This window comes from Podarcis melisellensis (assembly GCF_964234715.1).
Source record: "Podarcis melisellensis genome assembly, chromosome: 11".
NCBI classification, from domain to species: domain Eukaryota; kingdom Metazoa; phylum Chordata; class Lepidosauria; order Squamata; family Lacertidae; genus Podarcis; species Podarcis melisellensis.
The window spans coordinates 8336845-8354346 of NC_138543.1; the positions used below are offsets into that span (position 1 = coordinate 8336845).

A 17502-nucleotide genomic window follows, 5' to 3' on the forward strand; every position below is an offset into this window, starting at 1 on the left:
TGCATGCTTATTCATTAGTCCATTGGGGGAGGGAATGTAAAATCAGTTTTCTACTAACCAAAATACATTAAATAATACAATAAGTTTCAGAATACAGCTTGCACTACACAATTATATTTCTGCTAATATTTATTAAGGTCCTAACAATAAACTTAACAAGAATTTATTATCAGCATGTATGCTGATACAACCAGAACATTAGATGTTGTTTCCTGACATACAAAAAAATGAATCAAAGAGGGAAATACAAATATTATCCATTTGAAAACCTTGAACAAATTAGGGTTTGAAAGTGCATAATTACAAATGCTGAACTCTTGGATTTTACCCTCTACTGCCTTGCAGGGTATCGTTGGGAGAAGAAAAGGCTAAGGAATAAACCCTACACAAATCTGGAGTGGAGTCCCTAATATGACTGGATGGTGCATTGTACGCCTCTTTCTGGCAACTCCTGCAGCCAAGCTGGTGCCAAATGTATTGCTCTGCTTTCGTTTGGACCACATCAGTGAGGTCAAGATGGGGGTTTGGTGTCTGCACAGCCCAAGACCTCTATACACTTCCATCAGTTCCAACCAGTATGGACAATGGCAAAGGTTGTAGAATGACAAAAGTTGTATTCTAACAACATCAAGTTTCTCATCCATGATGTTCGCAATGAGAAACTAAGAAGGAAAATTCTTTGTCAGAGGAAGACCATCTATGTATCCAACTCAAAGTCTACAAGTCACATGAACTAACCTAACAAGTTAAATATCTTTTTGAGAGAGGGATTCCATACACACACACACACACACACACACACACCAATCCAAGGATCATCTAGTCCAACCCCCTGTAATGCAGGAATCACAGCTAAATAATCCTTGACAGAGGGTCATCCAACTTCTCTTTAAAAACCTCAAATGAAGGAAATATAGTCTCCAAATCAAGGGAAGCTATAGTACCACTCTATTTTGCCTTGGTCAGACAACATCTAAAATACTGTGTCCAGTTCTGGGCACCACAAATTAATTTAATAATAATAATAATAATAATAATAATAATAATAATAATAATAATAATAATTCATTTGCAACCCACCCATCTGGCTGAGTTGCCCAAGCCACTCTGGACGGCTTCCAAGACATAAAAATATAATAAAACATTAAACATTAATAGAAACAATCTGATCCAATATAAAAGACACAGTAACTTTAAACAATTTATATCAAACAAAGCAACATTCAACAATCCATCAGACTCTAATAGTAAACAGTAAAATTAAAATCAGCAAATAATAATAATTAAACAGTTCAACCACAATAAAAATAACAGCAAATCACAAAGCATAAAATACCACAAAACATACAAAACCTTGTAAAAGGATTAAATTGAGAAACAAAGATGCACAACTTATAAAACTATTTTTTAAAAAATATCCCTGAATTCTTCTCCTGCCAGCTGCTGCTGCTACTGTTCTCAAAGTCACAGTCTGGGAAAGGCCAGGTGGGGCAAGGCAGGTGGAAACACCATTGCCTGATGAGGAACAGAAAGTCTCTTCCCCCCCCACAGTTCTTCCTCTGGAGCAGCTGTCTTATAAAGGCTTCCAGGGTTGGAGGGTGCGGCAAGACAGGTGGAAAGGCAGTTTGCCTGATGATGAACACAAAATCTCTTCACCCTAAAGTTACAAGAAATGAGATTCCAGCTAACCATCAGGAAGAACTTTCTGATAGTAAGAGCTGTTCGACAGTGGAATGGATTTCCTCAAGAGACTGTGGACTCTCCTTCCTTGAAGGTTTTTAAGATGACCCTTGGGGTTCCCTTCCCACACTACAATTCTATGAAGGAGAGTCCGTCCCCTTTTGAAGTTGTCCGTTCCACTGTCAAACAGTTCTTACTATCTGAAGGTTCTTCCCAATGTTTAACTCGATTTTTTTTCCAGCAATCAGGCATCATATTTGGCGCAAGAGTTAACACATTCATTTGAGGGGTGGGGAAAAATTAATGGTAGTATGTTTACTTCAAAGAGAGCCATCCCCCACCCCGGAGCATGCTCTGTATAATTACAACTGACAAAAACAAGGAGGACAAAGAAAGTGGAGGGAAGCAACCTATCAGAAAAACTGGCATAAGCAAAAAAAAAGTACTAAGAGGCCTGTGCAATGCTGTTTACTTCAGAACTGTTACCATCAGTGATGCAGAGGGAAAGACCGGCAAATATCTGCATGCTGTGACCACCCACATTTATGGGAAGCACTATGATTAAAGTGAGTTCTGTGTTCCTATATCTGCCAGCACAGTCTGCTCCATGCTGTAATTATTATATCTGCAGTCATCTTTTAATTACTTTCACATGTTGTAGCATGTATCCTTACACTAACTTGAAAAGCAATGAACATTCCTGCTTTTAAGTACGTGAACAATTATACAATATATGCTGGATATTATTCTTTGTCTAAAAAGAAACAAAAATCATTTTGACCAACAATTACTGTATACTGTAACATTATGAAAAAAGCAGTATTTATAAAGTACCTAAAGTTTTCTAGGCACTGTAAAGCGTAACAAACAAAATGCTCTTTGCCTGAAAGCTTACAGCCTAATATGGATGATACAAAAGGAAAAAGACATGGGAAAGAAACAAGACAATTCAGGCACTGTTTCTTATAAATGTACATAAATGTTTAATGCCTAGGCAGAATGACTACTAAGGAAGACTTAGAAAGAAAGGCAGCTAATGGTAGCTGGCCCCAGATGGGAAGGAGCTGATACAAGTGGGATGTGCTGTCTAACCTCTTCCTCTGCAACAGCTAACTGTAATGGCTGCTAATGCAGTGTTTCCCAACCGGTGTTCCGCGGCACACTAGTGTGCCGCCGGACGTTGTCTGGTGTGCCGCGAGATGTTGCCTGGAGGGAGGCGGGCGAGTCGGGCGGCGAGAGGCGGGGCGGCGGCGGCGAGGAGAGGCCGCGCCTCCTGCTGCTGCCTGGCGCTCCTCCTCGCAGCCGGCAGCGCTGCCTGGGCGCCTCTGCGCAACTCTGCCTCGCTGGGTTTGGTCTCCCAGCAGAGACGGGTCACACGCGCCCCTCCCTCCCTCCCTCAGCCTGCGCGGAGGGAGAGCCAGAGAGAGGCATCGCTCCTGCGCGGCGGGAGAGGGAACAGCCGGAGGGCTCCCCCAAACGAACGCATGGGACCGGAGGGGAAATCCTCTCCGAGGAGGATTGAGCGCAGCCGAGAGAAGCCTTTCGAGGAGCTGCCATGTCCCCTGGAAACCCCCGTCCCAGCTCTGCCTGCCTGCCTGCCGTGGGACTCGTATCACCCTTTAAAGGGCGCGGGAAACTAGAAATGTGGGGACTTGGGGTTTTCCTCAGGCTGAATTCCGAGCCTTTTCACAATCTGGTGGCGGGAGAGAGGGGAATCAGCTGCGAGGGAGGAAATAAAAGGAGCTGCTCGCCTTTCCTATGGCCAGGCTACACAGCTGCTGTTTGCAGCCCAGTCTGAACGCCGCCTCGCCAACCCCGTCGATAGTTTCTTAGGCACCTCCCTCCCTCCAAACCTGCTTCGCCCTGGGACGTGCCTATAACTATAACTCGTGGTTCTGATGTCCCAACGCTCCCACGGGGCACATTTCATTCAGGCGGAGGAGGGGGTCGTTGGCTAACGGCCAACAGGCAGAAAGGACTGTCCAACAATGCGATTATCCACACACACGCATCTGATCCATGGATTAACATCAAAATCCTTGCATTAAAGCTCACTCCTAAGGAACCAGTGGGTCATTAGGCTTTCAGATGCACTTTGAACAAAGAGATGTTCAAAGGGAAAGCTGCTTTTAATAACGCTGCTTTTGCAGGTACTATTGGTCTGGGTCTCATCCAGCATCTTTTCAGTACACCCAGTTAGGATTCAGCAGTCCAGTTGTACACTCTTGGGTATTCAGCATTAGCTTAAGGCGTGCAATAATCACATGCCCACTTTTGCAGCATCTTCATAGCATCCCAAGTCACTCTTGGAATGCTCTCTTTATCATACCCTCCAAGTGTTTACTTGTGTAACACACCCTACCATATCTTGCAGAGAAGCACTTCAGAGAGGGCCAAATTGTCATCATTAGACCAGTGTTTCCCAACCGGTGTTCCGCGGCACACTAGCGCGGGGCTCTCGCCGTCTGCCTGCCTGGCTGCCTGCGTGGCGCTGATGTCACGGGGCTGTAACGTGCCCCACATAGGCACACGCAGGGCGGCGAGCGAGCTCCCTCCCACATCCCATCGCCGCTCGCTTCAGCCGGCCTACTGGGCTGTCGCAGGCGGAAGGCCTGCGCATGCGCGAGGTTTTCGCGCCTTCGGGATTCCCTTCACGCCTTCCTCCTCCCGGGTCCTTGAGAGCGCGGGAAGCGGCAGCGCGAGACCGGCGTTGAGCCTGGTAGGTATTGCGCTTGCCAAGGCAGTCATTTGGGAAATGAAAACTTGCAAAGCAAGCAACCAGTTCAAATCTGAAGTACGTGTATGCTTAATATCCTGTATCTGAAACCTGTTCTGCCCCCTCCCCCACACTTGGTGCCATTTTCATCTACACATGCAGCAGAGTAAGTTGACCCAGAATAGTACCAATTCAGATGGCAGATGGGAGAATGACAATGCTGAATGCTTTACCATGTAGAACAGTCCCTGCAAATAAAAACCTAGCATATTTGGAAGAGGGATGCTAGCCTAACCATTACCTTCTATGCTGTTACTATTTTTTTTTTTTTTTACATAAGTAAAAAGTGACCTTTCCCCATCTGGCATGGTGGTGTGCCTCAAGATTTTTTTCATGAAACAAGTGTGCCTTTGCCCAAAAAAGGTTGGGAAACACTGTGCTAATGAATGACAATGAACACTACCAAAGAATTTGCTTTAATGCTTGCATGAATAAGCTACAGTGCAATCCTTCTTTGAGTACTCAGAAATAAGTCAAATTGCGTCAAATAAGATCTACAAAGTGCAAGCCTTTAAATGTTCCTGGTATTTTAAAAACAACTTGCAAACACTGCTAAAGAGAAATATATAAACCCTTTAAATATATACATACATGCCACTACAAGAAAAAAAGTATAAGCAGTGGAATTAACATATATGTGGAGATAAACAAAAAGAACAAAACCCATGTCTTGCTTCACAGTTCATCACACAAGATGGGTTAAGGTACGTGGGGGCAGTACCCAATACAGCTTAAAATGAAAGCGAGTTGCCACTTGGGTCCTCCTGGGCAATAACATCCTCTCATACCCAGTGACAAAAGATCTATACTACAGGTGAAACTCGAAAAATTAGAATATTGTGGAAAAGTTCATTTATTTCAGTAATTCAACTTTAAAGGTGAAACTAATATATGAGATAGACTCATGACATGCAAAGCGAGATATGTCAAGCCTTTATTTGTTATAATTTTGATGATCATGGCGTACAGCTGGTGAAAACCCCAAATTAACAATCTCAGAAAATTAGAATATTAAATGAAATCAGCAAAACAAGGATTGCAAATAGAGCAATATTGGACCTCTGAGAAGTAGAAGCATGCATATGTACTCAGTGCTTGGTTCGGGCCCCTTTTGCATCAATTACTGCCTCAATGCGGAGTGGCATGGATGCTATCAGCCTGTGGCACTGCTGAGGTGTTATGGAAGACCAGGATGCTTCAATAGCAGCCTTCAGCTCTTTTGGATTGCTCGGTCTCATGTCTCTCATCTTTCTCTATGGGGTTCAGGTCAGGTGAGTTTGCTGGCCAATCAAGCACAGTAATCTCATGGGCACCGAACCAGGTTTTGGTACTTTTGGCAGTGTGGGCAGGTGCCAAAGTCCTGCTGGAAAATGAAGTCAGCATCCCCATAAAGCCTGTCTACAGAAGGAAGCATGAAGTGCTCCAAAATCTCCTGGTAGACGGCTGCGTTGACCCTGGATTTAATGAAGCACAGTGGACCAACACTAGCTGATGACATGGCTCCCCAAATCAAAACAGACTGTGGAAACTTCACGCTGGACTTCAAGCATCTGGCATTGTGTGCCTCCTCATTCTTCCTCCAGACTCTGGGTCCTTGGTTTCCAGATGAGATGCAAAAGCTGCTCTCATCAGAAAAGAGATTTGGGTGCTTTGCATGTCATGAGTCTATCTCATATATTAGTTTCACCTTTAGAGTTGAATTACTGAAATAAACTTTCCTACTATATTCTAATTGAGTTTCACCTGTATGTCCTCTTCCTGGCCTCCACTTAGCGGAAATTATTATTTTCTTGTTTTTCTATAACTCTTTCTTGGCTGAGTCCTGGTACACCAGTTCCATGCCTTGCAGCAGTTCAAAAGCACGTCAAAGTGCAAGTAGATAAATAGGTACCGCTCCGGCAAGAAGGTAAACGGCATTTCCGTGCGCTGCTCTGGTTCGCCAGAAGCGGCTTAGTCATGCTAGCTACATGACCCGGAAGCTGTATGCCGGCTCCCTCAGCCAATAAAACGAGATGAGCGCAGCAACCCCAGAGTTGGTCACGGCTGGACCTAATGGTCAGGGGTCCCTTTAGCTTTACTTAAAGAGCTGAAGAAAGAGCTAGAACAGCTTGGTTCCAAATTAGCTTTCCCAAAGGTTGCAAGATATGAAAAGCAAGGTGGAACAAGGATTACAGAACAGAGCTGGATCCTTGTTCTTTCACTCCACAATATTTGATATCCAATTACTTCAGCTAAGTAATTTAGACCCACAAGCTAATAAGATAGCTCTTGTGGTTTGTCCACATTATGATAAAATATGGCAATAGCATTTATGAGATACTCAGTTATCTTAACTTTTGAACTTCTGCAAGAGCGCAATACATCTTAGATATGTGGAAGTTTTATTTTTAAAAAACTAAAGCAGAGACGTATTCTTACTTTTAATAGTAGCATGTTGCTTGATAGCAATCCCAGATTTATTTTTAGTGGATAAACAGTAGCAAGAGTTTTCAGTAACCTCATTAGAAGCCTTTGGCGATTAAAGGAAACCTACAGGTGAACAGTACATCAACTATCCAAGCAGCTCAGACTAGATTAGATCAGCATATTAGTTCTAATCTCACTGGCTGGGATGAAGATGGAAAAGTAGACAACTAAGAACTGGGAGTGTTGCTTCAAAATTAAGGCTCTGGGGCCCATAAGCCTATTTTCCCAACTGTTGCAAGTGATCCATTAAAGCCCCAAGAACAGGGCTGGCCAACATAGCACCCTCCAGATGCTTTTATTATTATTTATTAAATTTCTATACCTTCCTTCATCTCAGGATCACGGGGCAGTTTTCAATATAAGAACACATAAGAATACATACCATAGTAGCAAACAATAACCCTCTCACAAACACATAGTTTAAGAAGGTCACAGATTGTTCAATTGAAATTACCATCAGCCTCAGATGGGAGTTGTAGTCCATCAGCATCTGACAAACACCATGCTGGCTGCCCTTGCTCTAAAAGAACAATTTCGGGCTTCTTTTTCAGCATTGCCCAAAGAGGAACAAGACAGTATGGTGAATATGTTATCAGTTCTACAAGGTAAGTTTTTTGACCAGTTGCCCTGCCAATCACACTAAACCTTGTTGTTCAGGTGGTGCAGTTATCTAAACTTCCAAATGTCCATGATCTTTGCCACTGCAGAAAATTACAAACACAAGGATTTCAAAATATGAATAATTAGGAGGTAGCCCTTAATTAACATAAATTTGTGAGTTCTATAAGCTCAGGAACAGAAAAACTGGTGGGCCTATCAATAACTGGAACCTTTTGAACTTAGATGCCAAGCCTCATCCTATAAAGTGAAGTGCTAGTCCTGCTAACTCCAGAAATGTCAAATAATGCTAGGGAAACAAACAGGCTCAAGTGATGAACAATTTAAAAATAGGGCTGTGATCTATATTATACCCTACTCTCCCATAAACAAGATTGGAAGGGCATAGGAATGAGGAATGTTGACACGCCACACACATTAGAAGTAATCTTCCTTGCTGTCCTGAAGCCCCTAAACCAGTGAGGGGTTTTTATACACTTTAACACACCTACTGCATCCTCTCCATGGAATGAGGCATACGTTGCATATTTATCTGAAATTACGCATTCTATCCACTTTGGCATAACACAGATGACAACTCTTGCTACTATTAACATAGCAGGAGTTCCTAATTTCAGACGGAGTTGTTTGTTCTTCCAAGTCACTTCACTCTGATACATCCAACTCTAGACCTAGTCACTTGTTCATGCTGCTTTATCAATAACAAAGAGAGAATGCCATTAAAACAGCTGTTAGGTCAAGGGGTGGGGCAGAGAACAACAGCAACAAATCATTGGAGACCATCACTAAAATAGTCTATGCCTAACTGGCAGTAGCTGTCTACTTTAGGAATAACAACCTGTTACAATATAATAAAGTACGTTTAGGCTACAATCCTACACATATTTTACTAGCTATTGGCATGGTACACACAAAAGGCAAAGCCACTGAAAGACATTGGCAGCAATGCAGAAGGTAAGTGCACTTTAGTCTCCGATGGGAACAGAACTGGAGAGGACAGTTAAGTGCTTAAATTCCATTTATTTTATTTGGGTTGAATATGCTTAATGTTCTATGTGTGGTGCTCAGCCCGTGAGACTGCCATTTGCAAGGTAATATAATAACATCATCTGACCATAATGTGTACTGTCAAAAAAGAAAAAAACCCTACATATGTTCACTGGAGCAAATTATTCATTAAGGTTTTTTTGATTACCAAATAATTTAGTACTATGGCTATTATGAATCATCACCACAAAGCAGCATGCTAAATGCATATTACTAAACAAGCTGAACTATTAGCTCATTTATCTGAAAGGCTTCCTCATGAAAAGGGAAACTGTGGTTACAGAAATTAAAAATATTTCTTTTGAAACCTGGGTTTGATTAAGAGCAGAGGTGAGGGACCTATGGCCTACCAGGGGTTGCTTGACTCCATCTCCCATCAGTTCTAGCCTGCATGGCCAATGGTCAGTGAAGATCTCAGGTTCCTCATCTCCAGTATAAAGTATATAACACAAAGAGAAAATAGCAAAACAAACCCTAAGGCTATTCTAGGTCATTGCTGCCTGCTACAAGAGAAACTGAGGAGAAAATAGATTAATGTGGATTACAGTTAGAGCAGAATGAACCTTTTTTATCTGAAATATTGATTTAAGAATTAAGTGTCTATTCCTGGAGTTTAGGTTTTTGTTTTTTTAAAAAAAATACTTCAGCTCTCTGGACAACAGCCTATGCACAACCATAGAAAACACACACTGCAACACTCCAAAACTTTCATGCAAGGTAGACCAGATGCTGATTAAAACAGAAAGTCTATTCATTAAAAGAGTGGTTTCAATAGGTCATGGCTGATTTCATGGCTTAGCTATCTGAGGAATACATCTTTCTTCACTACATCTGGTTAATACATGAATAAAAAATCAGGATAGATCCTTCAAGAACACTAAAAAATTTCATTTTGACATCATGCAGCACACCTTCCAAATACTCTTATCTTCAAGACAAAATGAAATGCTAAATCCATAAGGATTTTGTAAATTAATTAATAACACTTTAAAGAAGTGCAAGTAGACCTCCATTTGAGCAATGGGAATATGGCACTCCTCTCCCTCACTGCAACCCTCTTCACCCCATTAAATTCCACTTGAAGTGACCCTCTGGAACAGCATGAGATGGCATGTGCAGGCTGCAGTGAGAAGGAATTAAGAGGTTCTTCTTATTCATACCTGTTACCATTTATCAAATATCAGAAAAAATTGTCATGGCAAAGATGCCAGAAGCTAGATCACGGCAAAGATGCCAGGGCAGAATTAATTGGATTGCATAATGCAACACAAAGCTTAGAACTGCAATTCATCATCATCATGGAACGCATATAGGCAACCAGAAAGAGGTGCAAATACCATTCCATTTCCTTCCTATGCAGTATTCTGGAAGGAGATAGAAGAGACAAGCACCCTTATATATCACCCAGGCCTAATAGACAACAGATGTTAGGCTATCCCTGTCCAGATAGGCGTGCAACTAGGCCACCAGCCAAATCAAGGCCACCTGAGCCTCAAGCGGCAGCAGCAGATCCAGAAATACCCGCTGCTTCTGAGGGAGTGTAACACCATCAAGAGCAGGCAACCTCTCATCCATTCAGTCTAGGAAACAAACCACTAACAGTGCATCTGTCATATCTGGATTGAGCTTCAGTTTGTTTTTCATTAAATATTTTTAGGCGCCAGGCAAAAATATTCCCTCTTCAAACAGGCCTTTGGCTAATTAATATTCTACAGCCTTTTAAATGTGTCTGTGGGAAGCAGAGTTATTGTTTTGCTGCTTTGCTGTACTTATTTACTTGTTTTTATCCTGTATTTTATTCTGTGAACTGCCCTTAGATCTTATTGTCTAATAAATAAACAAATAACTGATCCCAGCACCTTGTCCATATCCTTGAAACTTACTAACTGAAACTCATTCAACATAGCAGGACTAGACAGTGCTCTGGACACCTTTCAAGATTCATCTGCTGTAACAGAGTCGAGATCCCAGTGGATACAAACGATTTGATCCTTAAAATGCTTTGCAAACAAGTCACAGCAAGCTACCATCAGTTCTGTAAAGACTCCCAAATGCCTGATGCTGAAGTAACCGTCAGATTATAAACTGCATTATTAAGATCTCAAACGGCATTACTATTAAAACTGTACAAATGTAGAAACAGCTACCCTGTGAAAATATAAAGTCCATACTTACTTTACAAATAAAACTTATCAAATTGTTCAGTTGTGTGTAACCCAGAAAAATAGTAAACATTTCTCACACTGAAGCAATTCTGCCTTTCACACTCCCATTATCACTGAAATTTTAATGACGTAATGCATAGATACACATGCAAGTATTATTTTGTGACACTGTTAAGAAGCAAACAGTTCTCCAAAATTATTAAACTGAGACAGTATTTCAGAAGGATTTTATATGTGACTGAAGAGAAATATTGTTATTGTGCCACTCACGTTTTCACAATATATTCCTGGAAAAAAGGAGTCTGTTCCATGAAAATATAATTATGAATCATGCAGCTCAACCTCTGCATAAAACAGGCTGAAACTGGAACAATGCATGAGTTTAAGTATTTTTCTAGGTAAAGGAGTAAATACGCAATATGAGTATTTTTTAAAAAAACCATAAAGGCCTACATTGAAGACTTCAAGCAATTGTGGATTCATTTAACTAAGAGTGAACTAAAAAATTTTTAAGCTGCACACAAATATTTTCTTTCACTGTCTTTGAATAAAACTTGGATACAATTAGTTTCTCCCAAGACTAGAAAGATTAAACAAAAACAATAGAGCAAAATTATAGAGCATATATAAATTGTTTTCAAAACAAACAAAGGCATTCCTCCAGATTACATTATTTTTCCCTAATTGAAAGTTTGCTTTTATAGTTCTCTCTTGCTTACTGATTTGTAGACTTTGGTCTTCACTTGAAGTTGCCAGTTTAAGCTCCACTGTATTAAGAGCTATTAAAATTACTTAAACACCACATCTTTCTTAACATTCAAAAGGAGAGACAGCACAGACTGTATTTTAATTAAAGTAGAACATATTTCAACACAATGTGAATGTAGGATGTCTCTAGAGTGGTTTCTAAAAATGACATACTGTCTCTGTGCTGTAGATGCTGCACCTTTAAATAATCAAGTTAATTTAAAGCAGTCAGGGAGAGGATTCATTTGCTTACTTGTATCCAGCTGTTGGCCTTCAATTCCACAGGGTTCTGTGGTTCACCACTGTACAGACAACATAAGCACCACATTAGAATCTTCTGGCATTCGTCTGCAGATAGCAACCAAATAAGAATATTTTTTAAAAATCAAAGCAGAGCAAGAGCAATCTTTTGTTCATGTTAATAAACAAAAAATCCCAAGGTCTAAAGCCAGTCTTTATCCTTATATATATTTTTTAATTTTTTATTTCAAAGTAATTCCATTAATCCCATATAATAATGGTTTAAACAATGTAGGAACCTGTTAATATTGTTTTCAACAATGCTTTTCAATGACATACTGGAAGGGAAAGGGGCAGAATTCCTAATATATTGAGGACCTCCATGCTAACAGCAGTCCCTGAACTATGGGGGAATGATTAACTCATCATATAAACGGTCCAGCATAATGTTTTTTATTACAAGCTATATCAAGTCAGACCAAGCTGGCTTTCTGCCATGTAGATAACTATACTCCAGCCAGACAGCTTCTAAATGCAAAACATCTTAGTAGGGCTACTAAAAGACAACTTTCAATCTCGGCTCTTGGTGCCTATAAGGACTACAGCAGGTTATAATGGGCCTTCTTAGAAAAAAAGTTAGAAAAAAATGAATATGGGATAGATATTTATTAAAATTATTGCTCAGTTTCACCAAGCCTTCACAGCCGTAATTAGGATGAATGCATTTAACAGGGGGAAATAATTTTAATGAGGGAACAAAACCAGAGGGCCCACTATTTCCATTGCTCTTTGCAATTTCTAAAGAGCCACTAGCTAATGTGCTGCATAGTAAAGGATGTTAAAATTAATGAAATTATTCAAGTCATTAGATTGTACAATGATGAAACAATAGTCTTGCTACTATCACCTACAACTAACGTATGGTCAGAGCCAGCAAATTTATAGCCAATTTGCAGATCAATTATCTAAAATCAGAAGTACTCTGGGCATAAACCTATCCATTCAGTAAAACATTAAGATGCTTCTGGGACTGTCAGTACACACAAATCTATGAAGTAACTTAGACCAAGTTCTCAGGTATTTATATGCTATCTAAGGAAGCTTAATTAAGGGTGAGTGATGAAGAAAGTTAAATGGGACCTAAAGCACAGGAGGTGGGGTAGATTATGGCTGCACCACATTATGGCAGTAAATACAACAGTTCTGCCCAAAATCATTTTATTGCTTTAAAACTAGTTCACAGGTGGTACCTGTTATCTTATATTAGGTTTATCTCATGTTAGCAGCTCCAACAGATGTAACTGGTGGAGAGGGAAAGGGTTCATAATTTCATATCTGGTGGTCTTGTGTAGTTGTCATAGTGTTTGGGGGGAAATGTTTATGCTGTAATGTATGCGGTAACAAGATAGTGACATGATGGATCCCCAAACTAGCTTTACTATCTTTAATGGTGCTTTCAAAGAGTTATTCTTGAAAACATGTATCATATTTATTCCTGCATATTTAGTAACAGCTGAACAACAAAATCCTCTGGTCTAGGGTTTCCTAAACTTGGGTCTTCAGCTGGTTTTGGACTACAAATCCCATCATCTTTGAACACTGGTCCTGCTAGCTAGGGATGATGGGAGTTGTAGTGCAAAAACAGCTGGAGACCTAAGTTTGGGAAATCCTGCTCTAGACAATTTTCAACAGATCCTTGGTATCAAAAGTTGCGATAAATGACCCTTTTAGAGAACATGAGAATAGTCTTTTGCATTTGCTAGTTCACATTAAACCACAGTCTATTTTAACTATGGTTCAGTAAGAGATGCAAACCAGGCCAGCATAAAGATAGCTTCATGTGTTCCAGAAAATACAACTCAAGTCTCGGTGGTTTCAATAGCAGTTAAGACACTGTAACTGCAAGTGGATAGGAGGACAATAAGATCTTTAAAAAAAATATTTTATCACTTAAGGTATTATTATTTTAGTGCAGGGACGGAGAACCTGTGGCCCTCCAGGTGTTGTTCGATAACTACACTCATCATCCCTGACCACTGCCAATACCAGCTGGGGCTGATGGGAGTTAGAGTCCAATAGTCAATATTCCAATAACTAACAAAATAAAAAAACAAATATTTTTATTTCACAAAGCTGATTTCAAAAACTCACCATAGCCAATGACAAAGGGGTTCCAACAAAGTCTTCCCAATAATTGACCAATTAGTGGAAACTCTTGGATTGCACTAGTACAGTTCTGAAATTAAAGAGAATAGGAAAATAAAAATAGTGCGTGTCAAAATGTTTTGGGGGCCCAAAATAAGAGGGGTTTGGAGAAAGTATCTGTAGAGCAGAGCCTCTTCAAAGACAAAGCTTGTATTCCATCATTGTTGAGCTCACCCTAAGAACTTTGCAGATGCTTCCACAAAGATGGCACTTTTTAAGATTGCACTGACCATAATGGAGAAACTTTGCGGGACACAAATGCAAATTCAAAATAGGTTAAGCTCCCACCATACACTCGGGGGGGGGGGATGGAGAGCATGTGGACAATGTGCCCCTCCCCTGTCCTGCATAGAAACTGCTGGCCAAACACTACTCACTTCAGTATTCTTTCTTGCAGGATGCTGTTAAAAACATGTGAGACAGTAACGAGAAGAGTGATGGAGATTCAGTGGCCTTCCAGATATGAAGTCCACCTACCAGCAGCCCCAACTAACATGGTCAATGGTCAGATTACGCAAGCTGTAGTCCAGCAACATCTGAAGGGCCACAGAATCCCTATCGCTGTTTTAGGACATGAAAACATCATACAACAAGGTTAAAAGCATGAAATCCACATGTAACGTGATATAATCACATGTTCATGACACTCAAACATAATCTGTAGTTGACCAAGAGTACCCTCTGGGTGTATCAACATACAACATAGTCCATCAGCTTCCTGCAATAAAGCTTCCTGTATGCCTGAAAGTGCAAGAAGACATTGAAGGCTGCAATACATGGCTGGAGAGTTGCACCTGGCCTGCCTGAGGACAAAAAGAGGTGGGTTTGGCGGCTTCCTTTCCAAAACTGGCAATAATTCCTCATCATAGATCAAACTTCTTTCATAAATATTGCAAGACCTTTCTATTTAGCCCACTTTCTGTGTGTGGCTAGGATGATGCTTATAAAGCGTGCGGTTTTAATAGTTGTTACATGAAGAAAAAGAAATTAAAAATTAACACATGGTTTTGATATATTGCTATTTTCCCTAGCTTTCAAGATGGGATGGATTAAGTCAAATAAATAAAAATAACAAATTATTCAAAATGTCATGCCTCTTACATCATACTATGGATTATACGAAGGATTGAGTAGAAACTACAGTACAAAGAAGTCATGAAGTTTCTGTTACTGTTTGCTATATTCTACATGACATCATACTTAAGTCAGTTATAACCTGAAATTTAACAGACACTAAAGCTACAAAACCTAAACAACGTTTAACCAAATGGAAAGCAGCTTTGCTATAAAAGTAATGCATGGTGTAGTTTATAAACATTCTTACGCAATCAGTCCATTTTTTCCATTTTTGTAGTTTTACTGTCTAATAAACAGAGGCTTTTAAAATGGTACTAACCTAAGATAATATATAAGTAGCAGAAAAGAAAATTGTCACAAGCTGCTGCAATAAATGTTTCAGATTCATCCCATAACTGGAGCTAGGCTTGAGCAAGATTTTGAAGAAAGGTAGAATATAAATTCAACAAACAAATAAATGAATATTGGGCAAATACGTAAGATGAATCCGTGGCCAAATTCCACAAGACATTCATTAAAATTAGGCATTTCAGGGGGTGGGAATCATTTTCACAAACACATAATGTAATTCATCACTCGTCTATAGCTTATTTTTCTATAGTCCATCAGATATTTGACAATTATTATCTATAAACATTTTTCTCATCTTTTATACTAGTAATGTAGGCTAAATGCTGTAGCAGTAACATACTTTTTCATGCATACAGATATAGCAAAATGCCCCAATGACTAATAAATTGTTTTCTAAAAAAATGGTAAGGAATTCCAGGGCAATACTAATTTTGCACAGGCGCAACTAGAAGTAAGAAATATTTGCTTGTGATCCAACGATGGTGGCCTGAAATTTCTTTGAATGCCACATCAGTAGGGTTACTGTGTCAGCAGACTCCTTAAGATTTAAGAGATAAGTTATAGTATTGCATGTTAAGAGTCTTTAAATAATCCAATTTATGACCTGAAAACCAGAATCAGATACTTGTTTATTTTAAAGTATTTTTAAAAAGGTTACTGTGTTGAGTAGGAAATCTCATGTGAGAACATAACCAATCAAAAAGAAAAAGCTCCTTTCACAATAAATCAGGAACACAGGAAACACATTCCTGTTTGCATTACCTGTGGCTGCTTCACCAATTTGCTTCTGTGATCCAGCAATACATTAGGTCAATGCTACAAGGCTCTCTGCTACTGTTAGCTTTCTGTCTTGTCAAAATGAGGGGTGCAGAACGTTTCTGTAACAGTCTTCAAAACAGTTCATTCTTCCAGTTAATTCACTCACCATATGTTTCAAAGCTCCATAAATCTGTAGTAGAAATTCCTGTAATTCAGGCAAGTGAAGGCAGACATCTTGCTGAGATTCTGAAGTGCTTGTCTGACCCCATTCAATAGTCTTGTGCAGCCAAAACTCGAAGCCGAATTTATTGACTCTAGTATCTTTGGCCATCGCCTCACCTTGATAGTTAAAAAGATGTATGAGAAAGCTCTTCTGTGATAAAAAAAAAAACAGTAACACTTTGCTAACATTTAACACATGGTGAGATACATGATTAAAAATGTTTGCAGTTTGCATGATGCGTGTGAATCTATTGGCTCCTAAAATGGAACATTTCTACATTTCTGTGTAGAAGTAGAAGAATAATCATTACAATATATTGAAAAAAACTGTTATGTTCCTGCATTTTTACTATTTTCTAATCAATACTTTGCTAAACCAGCAGTGAAACAGCATTCTGGTATGAATAGTTAAGGAAACAGACACATACACACACACAGAGGCATGTACAAACTGTAACCTTTGGGAAACAAATGCACAGTCCAAATTCTACTTTTTAAACTTAAGACACCCTTGGGCTGCAATACTTCACCCAGAAACCACATGTTTGGAACAAGAGCAATACTGCTAATTCCCAGAATTCACAAATCAGAAGTCTTTTAAAATATCATAAATCACAACTTTCCATGTAAGATACATATTTGAATGTTCTATGACCACATCAGAATTCAACCACAAATTAATGTTTCACATGAAGAGAAGGCAGGTTATCCTTTTTCTTATTTCCTAGAAATTGCAATAACCTATTCAAAGTGCTGATTTTGACCTATAAATCACAACACCTCAAGGACCGCTTCTTTCCATATAAACCTACCCGGACCCTGAGATCATCTTCAGAGTGAGGCCCTTCTTCGTCTACCTCCTCCTCAAGAGGCCCGGAGGGTGGTAATATGAGAACAGGCCTTCTCTGCTGTGGCTCCCCTTCTGTGGAATGCTCTTCCCAGAGAAGTTCGCCTGGCACCTTCATTATACACCTTTAGGTGCCAGGCAAAAAAGTTCCTTTTTAACCAGGCCTTTGGTTGATTTGATTGACATCCTATTCCCTTTTAAAATGTGGGTTTTTGGGGGGAGCAGGGTGTTATTGGGTTGTTTTTATTTTGATTATGTATTTTGTGGTTTTATATTTTGATTTTATTCTGTGAACCACCCTG

General features: G+C 39.9%; 1 protein-coding gene across 5 annotated transcripts in view; it reads right to left on the reverse strand.

The window, feature by feature from the left end:
* Positions 1 to 17502, reverse strand: part of FANCC (FA complementation group C) — a 72240-nt gene that overhangs the window by 42871 nt on the left and 11867 nt on the right. For 4 of the 5 annotated variants that reach the window (XR_014172962.1, XR_014172964.1, XR_014172965.1 and 1 more), the window contains exons 2-4: positions 16298 to 16504; positions 13891 to 13975; positions 11753 to 11847 (exon numbers count right to left, since the gene is read on the reverse strand). Coding sequence is in view for 1 of the 5 variants with exons in the window: in XM_081930626.1 (XP_081786752.1) it covers positions 11753 to 11847; positions 13891 to 13975; positions 16298 to 16504 (387 nt within the window). In the remaining 4 variants the exon portion in view is untranslated. The remainder of the gene's footprint in view (positions 1 to 11752; positions 11848 to 13890; positions 13976 to 16297; positions 16505 to 17502) is intronic. The other variant, XR_014172963.1, reaches the window with a different exon arrangement.